The sequence below is a fragment of the Hylobates moloch genome, unplaced genomic scaffold (genome assembly GCF_009828535.3).
Source record: "Hylobates moloch isolate HMO894 unplaced genomic scaffold, HMol_V3 SCAFFOLD_5, whole genome shotgun sequence".
In the NCBI taxonomy this organism is placed as follows: Eukaryota; Metazoa; Chordata; class Mammalia; order Primates; family Hylobatidae; genus Hylobates; species Hylobates moloch.
In genome coordinates this window covers 1,154,448-1,171,359 of record NW_026652280.1, presented here as the reverse complement: position 1 = coordinate 1,171,359, position 16,912 = coordinate 1,154,448, and the positions used below count along the sequence as shown (strand labels likewise).

At 43.3% G+C, this 16,912-nt stretch overlaps 1 protein-coding gene across 7 annotated transcripts in view; it reads left to right on the top strand.

Annotated features, from left to right (window-relative positions):
* Nucleotides 1-16,912, top strand: part of ATP9B (ATPase phospholipid transporting 9B (putative)) — a 322,806-nt gene that overhangs the window by 17,429 nt on the left and 288,465 nt on the right. For 2 of the 7 annotated variants that reach the window (XM_058438240.1, XM_058438244.1), the window contains exon 1: nucleotides 2,645-2,887. The exons of 1 other annotated variant lie outside the window; for it this stretch is intronic. In XM_058438240.1, coding sequence (XP_058294223.1) covers nucleotides 2,769-2,887 — 119 coding nt within the window. In that variant the 5' untranslated portion in view covers nucleotides 2,645-2,768. Of the gene's footprint in view, nucleotides 1-2,644; nucleotides 2,888-3,089; nucleotides 3,282-16,912 lie in introns of those variants that run through there. 4 more of the 7 variants (XM_032152031.2, XM_058438239.1, XM_032152030.2 and 1 more) reach the window with 3 other exon arrangements.

Sequence of the window (16,912 nt, the reverse complement as noted above, 5' to 3'; positions counted from 1 at the left end):
TGGCAAGTATTTCATTGTGTCCTAAGTGAAAACAAGCTGTTTCCCTATATGTCTCCCTCTCCTACTAAACTTCCTAGAGGGCAGACACTATGCCTTAGTCATACTGATATTGTCCATAAACCCTATTGTTAACTTTTGCATGCAATTGAAACTGAATAAGCAATTCAGAAATGGAGCCAAGAGAGGTTAGAATTAGGAAAAAAGAAATGAGTATTATTTACCTAAGTGGGTAGGTGATGAAAGAGGAGTTTTCAAGAGAGATGGAGTAGGTAAAGGAAGACAGCTAGTTGATTTAGTCTGAACATTAAGGGAGGAAAATATTTACAAGGAGCTGGTGTGAAAACTGCCTGTTGTTGAGTGTTATGGTTTGGCTGTGTTCCCACCCAAATCTCATCTTGACTTGTAGCTCCCATAATTCCCATGTGTTGTGAGAGGGACCCTTTGGGAGATAATTGAATCAAGGAGGCTGTTTCTCCCATACTGTCCTCGTGGTAGTGAATAAGTCTCATGAGATCTCATGGTTTTATAAGGAGAAACCCCTTTTGCTTGGTTCTTATTCTCTCTCTTGCCTTCTGCCATGATTGTGAGATCTCCCCAGCCATGTGGAACTGTGAGTCCATTAAATTGAGTGAGGGTGAGGAGATAGTGTTATCAGTATGAGTTATTAACTGTGGGTGAGGAGAGGATATGAACAGTGTCAGTGATTAGTGAGGGTGAGGATATGCCGTTATCACTGTTAGTTGTTGAGTGACGGTGAGGAGATGGTGTTGTCACTGTCAGTTACTGAGTATTAGGAGATGGTGTTGTCACTGTCAGTAGTTGAGTGAGGGTGAGGAGATGCTGTTGTCATAGTCAGGTGTTGAGTGAGGGTGAGGAGATGGTCTCACTGTCAGTTGTTGAGTGAGGCTGAGGAGATGGTGTTGTCACTGTCACTTCTTGAGTGAGGGTGAGGAGATGCTGTTGTCACTGTCAGGTGTTGAGTGAGGGGGAGGAGATGCTGTTGTCACTGTCAGGTGTTGAGTGAGGGGGAGGAGATGGTGTCACTGTCAGGTGTTGAGTTACAGTAAGGAGATGGTGTTGTCACTGTCAGTAGTTGAGTGAGGGTCAGGAGAAGGTGTTATCACTGTCAGGTGTTGAGTGAGGGTGAGGCGATGGTGTTACAGTGCCAGTGCTGTGAAAATGAGATGGTGTTATCAGTATCAGTTGTTGAATGTGGGTGACGGTGTGAACAGTGTCAGCGGCTGAGAGTGAGGTGGAGAAATAATGGGTGAAGTCCCTTGTCAATTAGGAGGCCATTGGTGTCTTTTGAAAGTACTTAGTGTCTGTGGAGTGGCACGTATTCAAGCTACATGAAAAGCAGCTGAGAAGCAAACTGGCAATCAGAGTGGCAGCAACAAATTAAGAATATTCATATTCATAAAGACCATTTTTTATAATGAAAAAGTAATACATGCAGATGGGGGAGGATCACCTGAACCTTGAGAGGTGGAAGCTGTAGTGAGCCGTGATCAAAACATTACACTCCAGCCTGGGTGACAGACCCCATCTCCAAAAAACAGAAAAGAAAAGCATTTATAAGTTCATGTTGAACAGTGTTTCAAACACATAGACAAAATTTATGTCATGAAAATGGAATATCAGAAAAACATTGGTTAAAAAAACACAAAGTGAATAAACCAGAAATACGCCAAGTGAGCGGTGCAGCAGCTTGCCGGCTTCCAGGTGCAGCGGGTGATGGAGGCGGAAGGGAGCGGTCCTCGGGACAGGAAATGAAACAAACCCAACCAAAGCTGTGTATTCGTTTATTCAATATCGTTTTGCTTTCTTGTGTAGACTGAGAGTGTAAACCTCGTTTCTGACAGTCGCCTATAGGACTTTTCAGCAGGCTGTGGGCCTAGAGGTGGGCGATGTGGACTCAAGCTAAAGACCAAGAACCAGAGAAAGGAGGAAAACGGCAGTGAACAAGCAGGACAAGGACATCGCAGAAATTCAGCCCGGCGCGGTGGGCGCGCCTGGGGTCGCGGCGCTTTGGGGGCCCGGGCCACGGAGCACGACCCTGCCTGTGAACGCACAGACACCAGCGGTTCCAAGGGCGCGGGCAGGAAGCGGGCACCGAAGGCAGGCTGGAGAAGCGCGGGGCGGCAGCAAGAAGCCGCGCGGCGAGGAGGGCGCGTGGAGCCCCACACAACCATGGGACGCGCGTACTACTGACGGCAGCGCAGGCTGTGGACCGCTGAGGCCGCGCGCGCCCACGCGTGTCCCCGGCAGAGCTTCCAGGAGACGGTTGCGAGGCCCTTCCACCAGCGGACCAGAGCGCGCCGGGTCCAACCACGACCCACGTGCAAGGCCTCGCGCGCTACCGGAAGGCCAGCCCGTGGCGCACGCGCGCACCGCCCCGCCGATCGGTGACGTCATCGGGCCCGTCACGCGGCGAGGGCGGGGGCGGGGCCTCGGAAAGCGACGCCCCCCATCCCAGCCTTAGCCGCTCGTGACGTCATCGCCCGGACTCAACCGCCTCCTGCGCCGCGCTTTGCCACCCGGGGCACGTCATCGTACGCCGGCGCCCCAAAGAGGGCGGGGCCTAGGGACGCCACGCCTTCCGCGCCGCGGCGCCGCCGCTTGTGACGTCATCGGACCTCGACGCTTGGCGGAGGCGGGGAAGGCCCGCGGGCGGTGCCTCAGCCAGGGTTGGCGCTGAGGGGAGAGGGCGGGGAAAAGGTGGTGAATTGAGGGGAAAGCGGGAGGGGCGGGAAAGGGGCGGTCGGAACATGGCGGACCAGATCCCGCTTTACCCGGTGCGTAGCGCCGCGGCGGCCGCAGCCAACCGCAAACGCGCGGCCTACTACAGCGCCGCGGGGCCCAGGCCGGGAGCCGACCGGCACAGCAGGTAACCGAGGCGGGACTGGCGCCCGTCCCCCGCCGACGCTCCCCGGGGGCCCCAGCCCACCGCAGGAACCCGGAGCCGGGCGGATCTGGGGTCGCTACCGGCGCGCCCCATCTGTGCGCCGGGAGCCGGGAGTGCTCGGCGTTCTGGGCGCGCCGCAGCTGGGGCGTCCGCCGGTGGTGAGGGCCGCGGGCAACTGCCGGGGCGAGCGGCTATATCCCCCGGGACGCCTGGGCCGAGCGCAGGAGCCAGAACGGGAGCAGAGAACCGCGGTCCAGTGTTGAGGGGTGGCTGCTCTCCTAAAGTAAACGGGAAGTAAACGGGGATCAAAAGTCCTAACTTCTCGGATAATTCAAAGTCTCCGAAACTTGTTTGTGTAGCCCTGTGAATTGTGAAGGTGACGGATGCAACTTTTAATTGCGTTGTTAAAAACACACTCTTTACTGAAATGACTTCGACATTTCGGTATCTTTGCTAGGCACGCTTTTTATTTAAACATACGTATACAAAGTGCTTTTTGTCGACAAGTAATTTTGCTTTTAGGAAAGGGAAATGGAGTATTGAGAACGGTTAACTTGTTTAGTGGGGTCACAGGTTAGCAGTAGAATTAGTGTACAGACCTTTCATACCCGAGAGTGGATTTAGCTCGTATTTAACTTATTTCTCATTCAAAGAAAAGAAAATTTTAAAAAGTAAGTATTGCTTCTTATAGTTTTTGAAGTTTTATTCCAGAGGAATTGTCGAAAACATAATTTCACTCAATATGTAGTTGCTTCAGAATTTGAGTTTTTGAATAATTTTTGTTTTCGGCCATTTGAGAAACTATAACATAGCTCAAAGTACATGTTGGAATGTTATAACGCTGATTTGAGTGTTGATTTACCTACTAGGTGTTTGCTCTTGGGTAACTTATTTAAACTCAAAGCCATGGTTTCCTCATCTGTAAAATGCTGGATAATACTTTTTCTTACTGGATTATTGGAGATTACAGTAGAACATGTGTAAGGTGCCCCTTCTTCAGTGCTTGGAAAGTGGGTTCTCTGGAACTACCATTTCTGCTTTCCTCCTTGGGGTTACATATAATAGTAATTGTATTAGTAAATCTGTTTAATTTTAGGAGTTCATTATTTGGAAATGTGCCACCTGTTTCAAAATAGGTTTCCATCACAGATTGAATCCGTTTTTGCCTCATGTACTTTGAAGCACTGTCATGTGGTGCACACACATTCAAGATTTTTTGTCTTCTCGGTGGATTGTTCCTTTCATTGTTAATGTTCCTCTGTCTCTGGTAATTTTCTTTGCTCTAAAATCTTCTTTATTAGATATTGATGTCGCCATTTATGCTTTTTTTTGGATTAATGTTTGCATGGTATTAGCTTTCAACTTACCTGTGTTGAATTTGAAGTGAGTTTCTTGTTGGATCTTATGATCATATTTTTTATTGACTATGCCATTGTCTTTTGATTGGCATATTTACACCATTTACATTTACGATAATTATTGATATGTTAGAATATAAGTGTGCCATTAATTATCTGTGTTCTGTTTCTTCGATTCTCATTCTGATTCCTGTTTCTGTTTTGTTTTTTTTTTTGGCCACTTTTTGGGTTACTTGGACAGTTTTTTGGTATCCGTATAGTGTGTTTGAGATTAGGTGTTTGTTTAGTTTTCACAGTGCTTGCTCTCGGTATTACAATATACAAATGTGACTTATCACCATGGTGTATTGCTGTATTTCACCACTTCCAGTCAAGTGTGGAAACCCTTCTTTCACTTAGGTCCTCACTTTAAATATCATGTCCTGGGTATCAGATGGTATTACAGTTTTTGTGTCAGTCATCAAATATGGTTTATAAAATTTATGATGATAAGGATAGTGTATTGCACATACCACGTACCCATATTTCCCTTTTTTCTATTGTTCTTCCTTTTTTTTGAGACAGGGTCTCGCTCTGTTGTCCAGGTTCGAGTTAGTGATGCGATCATAGCTCATTACAGCCTTGACCTGTTGGGCCCAGGCAATCCACCCATGTAGCTGGGACTATAGGCACATACCACCATGCCTGGCTAATTAAAAAAATTTTTTTTTGAAGAGACAGCATCTTACTATATTGCTCAACTGGTCTCAAGTGATCCTCCTGTGTCCTCTTCCCAGAGTGTTAGGATTAAGGCATGAGCCATGGCTGCTAGCCTGCCATTGTTTTCTTAGCACTTGAAAAATCTTGTGCCACTTCCTTCTTGCGTCCATGGTTTCTGATTAGGATGCTGCTCTCACTCAGATTGATGTTCCCCTATAGATAATGTGTCATTTCTCTCTGGCTGCTTTCAAGTTTTTACTTTGTCTTTAGTTTTCAGAAGTTTAATTATGATGTGTCTTGTCATGGATTTCTTTGGATTTCATGTGTGGTTTTTTTTTTTTTTTTTTTTTTTTAATTTTTGGAGTTTTTTGGGGTTTTTTTTTTTTTTTTTTTTTTTTGGTCTTTGAATAAATTTAGGGAGTTTTTAGCCATTATTTCTGGAACTACTCTTTGTCGTTGAAATAATGGAGACTTGCTCCCACTCTCTTCTCTCCATTTGGATTTCCAGTGTTAAGAAAGTTGGATCTTATGTTGGTGTTTCATAATTCCCTTAGGCTTTTTCCCTGTTTTCTTTTCTCTGTGTTGTTCAGATTGTGAACTCTATTAATCTGTTCTCAAGTTCCCTAATTCTTTACTCTTTTATCTCCACTCTATTCTCAATCTCATCCAGTGAGGTTTTATTTCTGTTACTGTATTTCTCAGTTTTATAATTTGTTTGTTTCAAGATAATATTTGATTGTGGAAGCATTTTTGTCTGCTGCTTTAAAATGCTTGTCATATAATTAATGCCAGTATCTGAGTTAGCTCAGTGTCGGTGTCATGTGATTGCCTTTTCTAATTCAGATTGTGAATGTTCTGGCTCTTGGTTTGACAGATGGTTTTCGATTGTCTTTTGGGTATTTTGTATATTAGGAGAATTTGGGTTCTATTTATATCTTTTATTTTAGCGTGCAGCCATCCTGTTTAGATTCAGCACATAGGTCCTGGTCTACATTTGTGGGTTGTGATTCTAAATGACATTTTAATTCTCAGAGCCTTTGTGCTGTGCTCTTTGGTCTGCTTGGTTTATGTGGTATCACTGGGGCTCTTCCTGGTCTCTGTTGGTGCTGCGTGAGGGGGAAAGGTGGATTTTCCTAGGCCTGGTGTCTCTTATTAAAAGATGGAAGTGTCAGACCCATGGGGATGAAGAGGCTTCTTTGGCTGGGCCCTGGCTGTGGCTGTATCCCATCCATATGGACCCAGTGGCTGCCCTGGTATGTCTGGGTTGGAGGAGTCTTAGCACCACCATGGTAAAAGGGTTCCTGTGGCAGAATCCCTCTTGCTGGTGCCACCTCGATGCTCTGATGTCTTGGAGCAAGGTCTTAGGTTATGGATAAAAAGGTTTTCTGGACTGGGCCCCTTATGTGGTGGGGTTGCACCTGTCGGTGCTACCTGGCTCTCCCTAATGAGAGAGAGGAGTCTCGGGCATGAGGGGCACAGAGCCTTCCTGGGCCAGTAGCTTGTAGTGGCAAGTTCCCCTTACTGCTACTGCCCAGATGCCCCGGTATCCCCTGATGGGAGAGGGGAGTCTCAGGCCCCAGTATCCCTTGGTGGGAGAGGGGAGTCTCAGGAAGTCACTGCTGCCTTCTTACCTTCTTTCAGAACTCTCCTTTGATTGGCTCTTGCTTAATTACCAGGGTTTATAGTTGGACTTACTGGGGAGGAGCAGAGAAATGGGTCTGTGCCATTTTGTCTGGACCAGAAGTTGTGCTTCTACATTGTTTTCTGAAGTTGGGTTTTATTTTATCATGGTAACATACACATAGTTTAAAAAGTTAAGTGGTGCTTCTACAAGGCTTACAGTAAGATATTGTGACTCTACCTGTATGTTGGTTAGGTATTCTCTGGCTCTTGAAAAGAACATTTATTTTGCTATTAAATGTTGATTATTACCTTTTAGTTAATGGTGCTGTTGAGTTAATCTTTCCTTGTAGCTTTGTTTATTCTTTTTAGAGACGATCTATTGAACTTTTTTTGAGACAGAGTCTCGCTCTGTCCCCCAGGCTGGAGTGCAGTGGCGCAATCTTGGCTCACTGCAAGCTCCGCCTCCCAGGTTCATGCCATTCTCCTGCCTCAGCCGCTGGAGTAGCTGGGACTACAGGCGCCCACCACCATGCCCGGCTAATTTTTTTGTATTTTCAGTAGAGACAGAGTTTCACTGTGTTAGCCGGGATGGTCTCGATCTTCTGACCTCGTGATCCACCCGTCTCGGCCTCCCAAAGTGCTGAGATTACAGGCGTGAGCCACTGCCCCCGGCCTAGAGTTTTTTTTTTTTTTTTTTTGAGACATGGTCTCAGTCTGTTACCCAGGCTGGAGTGCAGTGGCATGATCATGGCTCACTATAGCCTCAACCTTCTGGGCTCAAGCCATCCTCCTGCTTCAGCCTCCAGAGTAGCTGGGATTATAGGTGCATGCCAACACGCCCAACTAATTTTTTAATTTTTTTTTGTAAAGATGGGGTTGCACTGGACTTGAACTCCTGGGCTCAGTGATCGCCTTCTATTGGCCTTCCAAAGCGCTGGGATTACAAGTATGAGCCAGTGCACCCTGCCTCTTTTTAGAGTTTTATTAATTGTTGTTTCACATATTTTGCAGGTCTGTTGTTTGGTGCATACACATTTGAGATTCCTGTGTGTTCTTGATGGATTGACACTTATGATTATGTAGTTCACCCATGTGTCTCTGGTAATTTTTCCGCTATGAAATCTTCTTTATCTGACACTACTATAGCCACCTCTGCTTTCCTTCAATTAATGTTTGCATGGTATATAATTTTCCATCCTTTCTCTCTCAAGTCACTTATATTTGAAGTGATTTTCTGGTAGTTGTCATACGGTTGGTTCATTTTTTTTAACCCACCACCATTGTCTGTCTTTTGATTGATGTATTTAGAAGGTTTATGTTCAGTGTAATGTTTGATATGCCATTTTATTTTTTGCTTTCTGTTTTTGTTTCTCTGTTTTCTTTTTCCTGCTTTACGGTTTATGCTTCAACATATTTTAGAATTCCAGTGTGATTTATCTATAGCGTTCTTCAGTGTATTTCTTTGTGTGGATATTAGTGGTAGCTCTAGGAATTACATTACATATACATAACTCATTGCAGTGTACTGTTGTTGGTATTTTAACAGTTGTTGGGTAAAGTGTAAGAGCTTTACCTCTTTAAATCCCTTCATCCTCCCATTGGTAATAAAATTCTCATGTAAAAGTATATGTAAATTTTACATATGTTAAGTATATAAATATTTCCCTTATATACAATTAGAACCCTATATCAGTGTTACAATTTTTGCTTTATCTCTCAAACAATCTAGAATATTCAAGAGGCAAAGGAAAGCCTATTAGATTGACCTACCCTTTTTGCCCTTTCTGTATTTCCTGATAGCCCACAATTTCTTATTTTTGTTCTGTTTCAATAATTCTCTAACTATTCTTTTATGGTAAGTCTACTGGAAACAAATTCTCTTCGTTTTCTTTCATCTGAAGATGCCTGTATTTCTCCTTCATTCCTGAAGGATAATTTCACCAGATACAGAATTTGGAGTTGACAGTTCTTTTCTTTCAGAACTTGAAACATGTTATGCCACTTCTTTCTGGTCTCCATGCTTTTTGATGAGAAATCTGATATCATTTGAGTTGTTTTTCCTTTTGAGATAGGTGTCACTTTTTTCTTAATACTTTCAAGCATTTTTTTTTAAGTCTTTAGTTTTTAGTCGTTTGACTATTCTGGGTCTTGGTATGGATTTCTTTAGGATTACCCTGTTTAGGGTTTGCTTAGTATCCTAATTCTATAAGTTTGTGTTTTTTGTCAAATCTGAGAAGTTTGCAGCCATTCTTTGAGTGCTTTTTGAGCTCTATTCTCCATCTCTTCTTTTATTCTGGTGACATCTTGTGAAATCTTTTCTTGTACCATAGGGTCCTGAGTTTCTGCTCATTTTTTCTAAGTCCATTTCCTGTTCATATTGGGCAGTTTCTGTTGTTTTGTCTTAAAGTTCACTGATTTTTTTTCCCCGTTTTTTTAGTTTTACTGTTGAGCCCATCCATTAAGATTTTTAGTTCCAAAATTTCCAGTTGATTCTTCTTCATACTAGCAGTGTCTCTCCTGAGACTTTATATTTTTTTATTTGTTTCAAGTCTGTTCATAATTGTCCATTGAGACATTTTTATGATGCATGTTTAAAAATCCTCATTAGATAATTTCAGTATCTGTGTTGTTTTGATGTTGACATCTATTGATTGTCTTTTCTCATTTGAGTTGAAATTTTTCTGGTTTTGGGGATAATGAGTGATTTTCCAGTATAGCCTAGACATTTTGGGTATTATATGAGATTTGGGACCTTATTTAAATCTTCTGCTTATCGGGCCTGGTGGTGGTGGGAGTGGAATATGGGAGTTACTGCCAGAAGGGGGTGAAGAGCCAGATTCCCTTCACAGCGCCCTTTGGCATCTGGGAAGGGAAGGTACCATGTGACTACTGGCTCCCCAGTGGTCTCTGCTAACAACACCTTGGGTGGGAAGGGGAGCAGTACCTGGTTACTGCATGCCTGTGGTCTCCACTGACATTGCATGGGTGGTGTTACCTTTTAGAAGGTGGTTAGATTTTCCACTTTTCACTAGGCCTCCTCTGACACTGATAGAGATGGGCAGAAGTGCTTTATTACTGCCAGTTGGGGGTATTAAATAAAATGTACCAGAGGCCATTATTTCAGACTAAGCTCCTGCACCAGGCCAAGCAGACCAGAACAAACCAGAATGGAGTCACTTGTGCTAGATGCCACAATGAAACTAAATTAAAAACAGGCCAGTTCCCCCCAAAACAAGAGAGTCACAGCAACCAATCATAAGGGGGCCAAACTGAGCCAGCATAAGAGACTCCTCTCTACTTTACCCTGTAAGGAAAGTAACCTTGAAATGCCCAATCTGTATTCTGTTCCTCGTATCTGCTTTCTGCATCCCTCTCTGGCTGTAAAGTTTAACTCTGCTGCTCAGCATATCTGAGTATCCTTCTATTTCATAGATGAAATACTGCCTGATTTGCTAATAAAAGCCGGTTCGATCTTTAAACTAAATTTTTTGAAACTTTAACAGGGACGAGCATCCAGCACCCTTGTGCATGTACCCTACAATGACTGCCAGGCTTGGATGGATGTCCCCACTCCTGACTTGGTCTGCCCTGACAGCACCTGGGCAATGGGGAGAGTGTCTTCCTACAGCTGGGGAGTGTGGGAGTCCAGGCTTCACGCAGTCTTTGCTGTTGAATGTAGGTGAGGCTAGTTGCCTTTTCTGTCATCTTTGGATGGGATATAGCAATTACTATCAAAAATTTTTCGTTCTGCTAGGCTGCCCTTTTCCTAGTTCTTTGGCTAGAGAGGCCAGACTTTTCTTGGGGACTTTTCTGATCTGTGTCTATTACTTTTCTGGTTGCTGACTCTCTAGTACACAACACGGGCATGAGACTAAAAGGAAATACTGGAAACTCACTGTTGTCTTGTTCTCTGGGTCCAAGGACCTTACTGGTCTGCCCTCTTCTCTCCACGTTTTGATGTATAATGTCCAGGGTTTTTATCCGTGTTTAGTGGGAAGAATAGGGAGTAGCACATCTACTCCATCTTGGTCTAGAACTGGAAGGAAGGAGCAATTTACATTTTTTCTTTTTTCTTCTTTTTATTTACTCTTTTTTATTTTAAAATTGTTTCATTTACTCATTTTTAACAGCTTTTTTGATATGGTTTATGTACATACAGGTTACCCCACTTAAAGTGTATAGCTCAGTTTTTTTTTTATGCTTTAAGTTCTGGGATACATGTGCAGAATGTGCAGGTTTGTTACATAGGTACACACATGCCATTGTGGTTTGCTGCACCTATCAACCCATCATCTACATTAGGTATTTCTCCTAATGCTATCCTTCACCTAGCCCCCCATTCCCCGACAGGCCCCAGTGTGCGTTGTTCCCCTCGCTGTATCCATGTGTTTTCATTGTTCAACTCCCATTTATGAGTGAGAACATGTAGTGTTTGGTTTTCTGTTCTTGTGTTAGTTTGCTGAGAATGATAATTTCCAGCTTCATCCATGTCCACGCAAAGGACATGAACTCATCCTTTTTTATGGCTGCATAGTATTCCATGGTGTATTTGTGCCACATTTTCTTTATCCAGTCTGTCATTGATGGGCATTTGGGTTGGTTCCAAGTCTTTGCTATTGTGAATAGTGCTGCAATAAACATACATGTGCATGTGTCCTTATAGTGGAATGATTTATAATCCTTTGGGTATATACCCAGTAATGGGATGGCTGGGTCAGAGGGTATTTCTGATTCCAGATCCTTGAGGAATTGCTGCACTGTCTTCCACAATGGTTGAACTAATTTACACTCCCACCAGCAGTCTAAAAGTGTTCCTGTTTCTCCACATCCTCTCCAGCATCTGTTGTTTCCTGACTTTTTAGTGATTACCATTCTAACTGGTGTGAGATGTTATCTCATTGTGGTTTTGATGTGCATTTCTCTGATGAGCTTTTCTTCGTATGTTTGTTGGCTGCATAAATGTGTTCATTTGAAAAGTGTGTGTTCATATCCTTTGCCCACTTTTTGATGGGATTGGTTTGCTTTTTTCTTGTAAATTTAAGTTCCTTGTAGATTCTGGATATTAGCCCTTTGTCAGATGGATAGATTGCAAAAATTTTCTCCCATTCTGTAGGTTGCCTATTCACTCTGATGGTAGTTTCTTTTGCTGTGCAGAAGCTCTTTAGTTTAATTAGATCCCATTTGTCAGTTTCGGCTTTTGTTGCCATTGCTTTTGGTGTTTTAGTCATGAAGTCTTTGCCCATGCCTATGTCCTGAATGGTATTGCCTAGGTTTTCTTCTAGGGTTTTTATAGTTTTAGGTCTTAATGTTTACGTCTTTAATCCACCTTGAGTTAATTTTCGTATAAGGTATAAGGAAGGGGTCCAGTTTCAGTTTTGTGCATATGGCTAGCCAGTTTTCCCAACACCGTTTATTAAATAGGGAATCCTTTCCCCATTGCTTGTTTTTGTCAGGTTTGTCAAAGATCAGATGGTTTTCGATATGTGGCGTTATTTCTGAGGCCTGTGTTCTGTTCCATTGGTCTATATATCTGTTTTGGTACCAGTACCATACTGTTTTGGTTACTGTAGCCTTGTAGTATAGTTTGAAGTCAGGTAGCATGATGCCTCCAGCTTTGTTCTTTTTGCTTAGGATTGTCTTGGCTATGTGGGCTCTTTTTTGGTTCCCTGTGAAATTTAAAGTAGTTTTTTTCTAATTCTGTGAAGAAAGTCAGTGGTAGCTTGATGGGGATAGCCTTGAATCTATAAATTACTTTGGGCAATATGGCCATTTTCACAATATTGATTCTTCCTATCCATGAGCATGGAATGTTTTTCCATTTGTTTGTGTCCTCTCTTATTTCCTTCAGCAGTGGTTTGTAGTTCTCCTTGAAGAAGTCCTTCACATCCCTTATAAGTTGTATTCCTAGTTATTTTATTCTCTTTGTAGCAGTTGTGAATGGGAATTCACTCATGATTTGGCTCTTTGTCTATTATTGGTGTATAGGAATGCCTGTGATTTTTGCACATTGATTTTGTATCCTGAGACTTTGCTAAGTTGCTTATCAGCTTAAGGAGATTTTGGGTTTTCTAAGTATACAATCATGTCATCTGCAAATGGAGACAATTTGACTTCCTCTTTCCCTATTTGAATATCCTTTATTTCTTTCTCTTGCCTGATTGCCCTTGCCAGGACTTCCAATACTATGTTGAATAGGTGTGGTGAGAGAGGGCATCCTTGTCTTGTGCTGATTTTCAAAGGGAATGCTTCCAGCTTTTGCCCATTCAGTATGATATTGACTGTGGGTTTGTCATAAATAGCTCTTATTATTTTGAGATACATTCCATCAATACCTACTTTATTGAGAGTTTTTAGCATGAAGGGGTGTTGAATTTTATCCAAGGCCTTTTCTGCATCTATTGAGATAATCATGCGGTTTTTGTCATTGGTTCTGTTTACGTGATGGATTACATTTATTGATTTGCGTATGTTGAACCAGCCTTGCATCCCAGGGATGAAGCTGACTTGATCATGGTGGATAAGCTTTTTGATGTGCTGCTGGATTTGGTTTGCCAGTATTTTATTTAGGATTTTCACACTGATGTTCATCAAGGATATTGGCCTGAAATTTTCTTTTTTTGTTGTGTCTCTGCCAGGTTTTGGTATCAGGATGATGCTGGCCTCATAAAATGAGTTAGGGAGGAGTCCCTCTTTTTCTGTTGTTTGGAATAGTTTCAGAAGGAATGATACCAGCTCCTCTTTGTACTTCTGGTAGAATTTGGCTGTGAATCCATCTGGTTGTGGGCTTTTTTTGGTGGGTAGGCTATTACTGCCTCAGTTTCAGAACTTGTTATTGGTCTATTCAGGGATTCGACTTCTTCCTGGTTTAGTCTTGGGAGGGTATATGTGTCCAGGAATTTATCCATTTCTTCTAGATTTTCTAGTCTATTTGCATAGAGGTGTTTATAGTATTCTCTGATGGTAGTTTGTATTCCTGTGGGATCAGTGGTGATATCTCCTTTGTCATTTTTTATTGTGTCTATTTGATTCTTCTCTCTTTACTTATTTATTAGTCTGGCTAGTGGTCTGTTTTGTTAATCTTTTCAAAAAACCAGCTCCTGGATATTCATTATATCCAGCCAAACTAAACTGAAGGAGATAGAGACATGAAAAACTCTTCAAAGAAAAGGGTTTGAAGAGTTTTTTGTGTCTCTATCTCCTTCAGCTTAGTTTGGCTGGATATACAATTCTAGGTTGAAAATTCTTTTCTTTAAGAATGTTGAATATTGGACCTCACTCTCCTCTGGCTTGTAGGGTTTCTGCAGAGAGATCTGCTGTTAGTCTGATGGGCTTCCCTTTGTGGGTAACCTGACCTTTTTCTCTGGCTGCCCTTAACATTTTTTCCTTCATTTCAACCTTGGTGAATCTGACTATTATGTATGTGTCTTGGGGTTGCTTTTCTCAAGGAGTATCTTTGTGGTGTTCTCTGTATTTCCTGAATTTGAATGTTGGCCTGTCTTGCTAGGTTGGGGAAGTTCTCCTGGATAATATCCTGAAGAGTGTTTCCCAGCTTGGTTCCATTCTCCCCGTCACTTTCAGGTATACCAATCAAACGTAGGTTTGGTCTTTTCATATCGTCCCATGTTTCTTGGAGGCTTTGTTCATTCCTTTTCATTCATTTTTTTCTAATCTTGTTTTCACGCTTTATTTCATTAAATTGATCTTCAATCTCTGATATCCTTTCTTCCACTTGATTTTAGTATTGATACTTGTGTATGCTTCATGAAGTTCTCGTGCTGTGTTTTTCAGCTCCATCAGGTAATTTATGTTCTTCTCTAAACTGGTTATTCTAGTTAGCAATTCCTCTAACCTTTTTTCAAGGTTCTTAGCTTCCTTGCATGGGTTAGAACATGCTCCTTTAGCTCGGAGGAGTTTGTTATTACTCACTCTGTGAAGTCTACTTCTGTCAGTTCGTCAAACTCATTCTCCGTCCAGTTTTGTTCCCTTGCTGGTAAGGAGTTGTGATCCTTTGGAGGAGAAGAGGCGTTCTGGTTTTAGGAATTAACAGCCTTTTTATGCTGGTTTTTCCTTATCTTTGTGGATTTATCTACCTTTGTTCTTTGATGCTGGTGACCTTCGGATGGAATTTTTGTGTGGATGTCCTTTTTCTTGATGTTGATGCAATTTCTTTGTTTGTTAGTTTTACTTCTGACAGGCCCCTGTGCTGCAGGTCTGCTGGAGTTTGCTGGAGATCCATTCCAGATCCTGTTTACCTGGGTATCACCAGCGGAGGTTGCAGAACAGCAAAGATTGCTGCCTGTTCTTTCCTCTGGAAGCTTCGTCCCAGAGGGGCACCTGCCAGATGCCAGCTGGAGCTCTCCTGTATGAGGTGTCTGTTGACCCCTGCTAGGAGGTGTCTCCCAGTCAGGATACATGGTGGTCAGGGACCCACTTGAGGAGGCAGTCTGTCCCGTAGCAGAGCTCAAGCGCTGTGCTGGGAGATGTGCTGCTGTCTTCAGAGTTGGCAGGCAGGAACATTTAAATCTGCTGAGGCTGTGCCCACAGCCTGCCCTTCCCCCAGGTGCTCTGTCCCAGGAAGATGGGAGTTTTATCTGTAAGCCCCTGACTGGGGCAGCTGCCTTTCTTTCAGAGATGCCCTTCCCAGAGAGGAGGAATCTAGAGAGGCAGTCTGGCTACAGTGGCTTTGCCGAGGTGTGGTGGGCTCTGCCCAGTTCAGACTTCCCAGCGGCTTTGTTTACACTATGAGGGGAAAACCACCTACTCAAGCCTCAGTAATGGCAGATGCCCCTTGCCCCACCAAGCTCGGGCATCCCAGGTTGACTTCAGACTGCTGTGCAGTCTGTGCTGGCAGCGAGCATTTCAAGCCAGTGAATCTTAGCTTGCTGGGCTCCATGGGGGTGGGATCCGCTGAGGTAGACCTCTTGGCTCCCTGGCTTCAGCCCCCTTTCCAGGAGAGTGAACGGTTCTGTCTTGTTGGCATTTCAGGTGCCACTGGGGTGTGAAAAAAGACTCCTGCAGCTAGCTTGGTGTCTGCCCAAACGGCCACCCAGCTTTGTGCTTGAAACGCAGGGCCCTGGTGGTGTAGGCATCGAAAGGAATCTCTTGGTCTGCGGGTTGCGAAGACCGTGGGAAGAGCGTAGTATCTGGACCAAAATGCACTGTTCCTCACAGCACAGTCCCTCAGGGCTTCCCTTGGCTAGAGGTGGGAGTTTGACCCCTTGCGTGTCCCGAGTGAGGTGACACCCCACTTTGCTTCAGCTTGCCTTCCGTGGGCTGCACCCACTGTCTAACCAGTCCCAGTGAGATGAGCTGGGTATCTCAGTTGGAAATGGAAATGCAGAAATCACTCGCCTTCTGCGTTGATCTCGTTGGGAGCGGCAGACCAGAGCTCTTCCTATTGACTATCTTCTTTTTTTTTATTTTTTTTTGAAAGGGAGTCTTGCTCTGTTGCTAGGCTGGAGTGCAGTGGCGCCATCTCGGCTCACTGCAACCTCCTGGCTTCAAGTGATTCCCCTACTTTAGCTTCTTGAGTAGCTGGGACTACAGGCACGTGCCACCATGCCCGGCTAATTTTTTTGTTTTAGTAGAGACAGGGTTTCACCATGTTGGCCAGGATGGTCTTGATCTCTGGACCTCATGATCCACCCGCCTCGGCCTCCCAAATTGCTGGGATTACAGGCGTGAGCCACTGCGCCTGCCTCAGTTTTTTTTAGAATATTCATAGATAAATGTAACCGTCACCAAAGTCAATGTTTGAACATGTTCATCATATCCAAAAGAAACCTCGTACACCGTTGGGTACCTGGGTATGAGTACTCCTGTCATTTTCCTACCACCCCTATCCCGTCATTTTCCATTCCACCTATCCCCCAACCTCCATATCTATAGTTTTTTCACTGTGGTAAAATATAGGTAATTTAAAATTTGCCATTTTAACTATAACAAGTCACTGATTTCAGAATGGCATACATTTCCCAAAATAGAAATATTAGAACATGACAGTTTTGCTATAAACTTAATTCACTTCCCAATTTAAATTTTGGGAAGTGTATGCTATATAATAGAATAAAAGTAAAAAAAAAGTAAGTTAGTGTATTGTCTTAATTTACCAGAAAGAGAATTTTACATTATGCAGCCTAGATATCCACGTTGGTGGTTGAAAACTAAATAGTTATTAGAAAAACAGCTTTCGTATGAGCTTTACTTCGCTTTGTGAGCTTTGAAAGCTTCCTTCCTTGACCATATGAAAATGACATTTTGCTCTTATGTATAAAGAATCGTAGTTATTTTATTTTAAAAGTTCTCAGGTTTTCCTTGAAGTGGAATT